Source organism: Melanostigma gelatinosum (genome assembly GCF_949748355.1).
Source record: "Melanostigma gelatinosum genome assembly, chromosome: 23".
Classification (NCBI taxonomy): Eukaryota; Metazoa; Chordata; class Actinopteri; order Perciformes; family Zoarcidae; genus Melanostigma; species Melanostigma gelatinosum.
The window spans coordinates 2876234-2880332 of record NC_136656.1 but is presented as its reverse complement, the minus strand read 5'-3'; the positions used below and the strand labels follow the sequence as shown (position 1 = coordinate 2880332).

The 4099-nt window shown below is 54.5% G+C and overlaps 1 protein-coding gene across 2 annotated transcripts; it reads left to right on the top strand.

The window, feature by feature from the left end:
• Positions 1 to 362: 362 nt before the first annotated feature.
• gpr185b (G protein-coupled receptor 185 b) lies at positions 363 to 3029 on the top strand (the record flags this gene model as incomplete). 2 transcript variants are annotated; one of them, XM_079295280.1, is made up of 2 exons in its annotated part: positions 363 to 399; positions 1960 to 3029. In XM_079295280.1, the coding sequence occupies one exon, from the start codon at positions 1962 to 1964 to the stop codon at positions 3027 to 3029; it is 1068 nt and encodes a 355-aa protein (XP_079151406.1). The 2 variants fall into 2 exon arrangements, with proteins under 2 accessions (XP_079151406.1, XP_079151405.1); XM_079295279.1 differs by lacking the exon at positions 363 to 399 and adding an exon at positions 1113 to 1167.
• Between the last annotated feature and the right edge of the window lie 1070 nt (positions 3030 to 4099).

The window sequence follows — 4099 nt, the reverse complement described above, 5'->3', positions numbered from 1 at the left end:
ATTAATTCTCCCTCTCTCCGTGATTCACACACCGACCTCGATGACGGTGCCTGGAGGAGCGGAGACTTCTTACGTCAGACTGACACGCGCGTCCAATGAGGGGCCGAGGATGTGCAGCGCGAGGACGGCGAGCTGCCGACAGAAGGCTAATAACCATGCCAACCGAGGGATATAGCACGCGGGGAGAACGAGGGGGGAAACCCTAGAAGAAGAAGATATTTTAAAACACAGATATACATTTAAAGTGGAGGATAGAGGACGAGAGAGAGAGGAAGAAGAAGACAAGAAGCTGGTGATTTTCTCTCTTTTTATCTCTGTGCCGTGGTCTCCCATCCCTCCCCCCACTCTCTCGCGCCGGCTCAGGGACTGCACTGCTGCAGTTGAATGAAACAGATCCAGGTATTTATTGTTATTCTCTATTGCTAAAAAAAGACACGCGCTGAAAGTCTGAGGGCTCGTGGCAGGGTCGCTGAACGCGCTGCTTGAAAAAAAATTAAATAAAAGTGGATGCTCCTGGGCTGCACGAGCTCCCGTTACCGCAGGGATATGAGCCCCCCCCCCCCCCCCCCCACGATCAAGCTGCAGGGCTTTTGGTGGTGGCGATGGTGTTGACCTTCCACGGCCGTTTGCAGTCATTGACTGTGTGTGTGTGTGTGTGTGTGTGCGTGTGTGTGTGTGCGTGTGCATAAAAGAAAGAGATGCAAAATAAAGGGGGCGGGGGTGAAGGAAGTGTGTGTGTGTGTGTGTGTGTGTGTGGTGGAGGTTGAGGTGGGAGGTGGGAGAGAGTGGGGGATACATTTTATTTTTTGTGAATGGAGCTTTTTGGCGCGAGCGCGCGCGCTGGCAGCTCCGCTGGCTGAGCTAAAATTAGCCTCGTGCCTGGATTTTTTTTTCGTCTTCTTTTTTTGTGTCTGCGTACAGCAGCATATGTGGATCAGAAATCTGAATTAACGCGGGGGGGGGGGCACTGGGTTGCAAGCGCACGCGCGTCTGGGCACGCGCTCAGATAACACGCCACCGGTGAATAGGACGGCAGCAGCTATATACCGCCGCGCCGTGCCCCAGGACGTCATGCACCATTTTTAGAGATGCTCTATAAATAGAATGTGTTGATGATGGTTTGGACTCAGAGGAGATCGAACATCTTCAGTCTCCGGCATCTTTTAGGTGAGGAGGCGGCACATTTAAGCTTCTGTTTCATTTTATTGCGTTGTTTATTTTGTGTGTGTGTGTGTGTGTGTGTGTGTGTGTGTGTGTGTGTGTGTGAAGGCATCTCGGTCCGTCACGTTGCTTCGGAACCGACATGGGAGGGATTATTACTGTCATTTCTGAATTACTTCCCCCCTTATTGTGCGCGTGTCCACACCTGCTATTGTGCTGCTAATTACCTGTTCGTGGTGCGTGGGAGCTGCTGGTGACGTGCGTGCCCCTGGGTTCGAGAGCAGAGTTGTTTTCATGAATGAATGAATGTCTGTTTTGCCCTTTTTATCCAAAAAAGGGAGTTTTCTGTGTTAATACCCTTCGTCTCCTTCTCTTCCTTCCTTTGTCCTCGACTCTTGTCCCTCGTCCTGTTTCGATTCCTCCCCCCTTTACTCACGCCATCCTCTTCCTCACCATCTTTTCTTTGCACAACCTTCATTCTCTCATTTTCCCCTTCTTTCTCTTTTTCTTACTCCCCTTTAACACTTCCCCGTTCTCTCACCCATTATCCCGACTGCAATTTCCTCCTTCGTTTCCTCTCCTCTCCTCCTTCCCTCCTTCCCTCCTCGTTTCTGCCTCAATTTTCCTCCCCTCTTCTCTCGCTCTTTCCATCCTTTTTTAAATTTCTCTCTATCTCACATTTCTTCCCACCGTCGATCACAAACCACCTCCTTCACCTCTGAACTTCCTTCTCCTTGACTTCCCTTTCATCCACCTCCCTCGTCTCCTTCCTCCCCCCTCCCTCTCTCCTTACTCCAGCTATGATTCTCTCCCTGGCGGCAGTAGCAGCCATGAGCAGCGGCGCCGGCAGCGGCCTCAACTACTCCTCCCCCCTCGACTCTTTCGACTCTTCCACCTCCTGGATCCTCGGCGAGGACCCCTCCAACTCCTCCGAGCCCGTTGTGCGAACCCTGACCCCCGACCTCCAGCCGGCGACAACCGCGGTCGCCGTCCAGGAGGTGAACCCGTGGGACGTGGCGCTCTGCGTGACGGGCACGCTCATTTCCTGCGAGAACGCGCTGGTGATCGCCGTGCTGTTCTACACGCCGACGCTCCGTGCGCCGATGTTCGTCCTGATCGGCTCGCTGGCGGCGGCGGACCTCCTGGCCGGCCTCGGCCTCATCCTGAACTTTGTCTTCACCTACCTGGTCGACAGCTCGGTGGAGTACGTGACGCTGCTGTCGGTGGCACTGCTCATCTCCGCCTTCTCGGCGTCCGTCCTCAACATCCTCGCCATCACGGTGGACCGCTACCTGTCGCTGTACAACGCCCTGACCTACCACACCGAGCGGACGGTCACCTTCACCTACGTGATGGTGGTCCTCATCTGGGCGTCGTGCCTGGCGCTCGGCCTGCTGCCGGCGCTCGGCTGGAACTGCCTGCGCGACGAGTCCGCGTGCAGCGTCTGCCGGCCCGTCACCAAAGTCAACGCCGTGGCGCTCGCCGTCACCTTCCTGCTCGTCTTCGCCCTGATGATGCAGCTCTACCTGCAGATCTGCAAGATCGCCTTCCGCCACGCGCAGCAGATCGCCGTGCAGCACCAGTTCGTCGCCATGTCCACCACCAAAGGCGTCTCCACGCTGTCGGCCATCCTGTGTGCCTTCGGGACGTGCTGGCTGCCGTTCGCCATGTACTCCATCGTGGCCGACTCCAGCTACCCCGCGATATACACCTACGCCACGGTGCTCCCGGCCACCTGCTGCTCCGTGATCAACCCCATCATCTATGCGTTCCGAAACCCGGACATCCAGAAGTCGCTGTGGTTGGCGTGCTGCGGTTGCGTCCCGTCCAACCTCTCCCTCAGACCCAGGACCTCCAGCGACGTGTAGCAGGGAAAAGGTCGGTTTCTGTCTGGCGTGACGCTCAACGCCGAGTCGAGGGGTTGTAGGGGGGAGGAATAGGAGGGGGGGGAGGTGAAAGGTCGTGGCGGAGGGAAGAGATTTTCCTCCACTCTTCATATCAGGGCCGGTGGCGGACGCACAGCCGAGCCACGGAAAGAAGAGAAGACAAAAAAATAAATAAAGATGAAGCCAATGAAGATCTTTGGAGACAAGGGTGATGGAGGTGGCGTGAAACCAACTGCAAAAACCTGATTACGGCGGGAGACTGACCTCCTTTATCGGGAGCGGCGAGGAAGCGAGGCCTCAAGAGTAGCATACATGTGACGGACGGGATTCGGGAAAGGGGGGAAAAACATCCCGAAAATCTCCGTTGGACATTAGCTTTTTTGGGCAGCGCCGCAGGGTTACGCAATCAAAAAGAAGGTGGAGAAACAGTCTTTAAAATGCTGGATGTGCTTTCACTGATGTGGATAAAAATACGACGAGCTAAATATACACGACGAATGGCGTTGAGTATTTCTCAACGAGCTATCTTTGTGCTCCTGATGGGAACGAGACTACTTCCTCCTTTTGAAACTAAATTCTAACGGTGACGTCCCCCTTGACGTGATGCAGGTTAGGTAATTCGTGAGTTTATAGCCTATAATGATAATTAACCCTCATGTGCCGAGATTTAAAATTGGGTTGGTTGCTAATCATCATTGGCATCGCTAGCTCGTTCTCCCCCACGCGCCCTTTTTTCTCTCTCCGACGCCTTCAGTTGGTGATAAAAATGTGTCACGATCCAGAGAGAAAACGACTCCTCCCCAAAACACTCAACTCTGAATCCACCGGGGCTCCTAAATGTGCAGAGAAGCCACCGCCAGTTTGAAAATACCTAGAGAGGGATCACACTGGTGTGATGAAATCAAATCTGCCCCCCCTCGTCTGAGGAGGGGTTTCTCAGCCAGCCGGTGAATGTGAGGCAGAGAGAGAGCTGAATTCAGCACCAAGGACAGCGCCACTGCAGAGCAACGCTACTGCTGCTGGGGGGGAGTAGGCTACGCTGCTCTCTACAC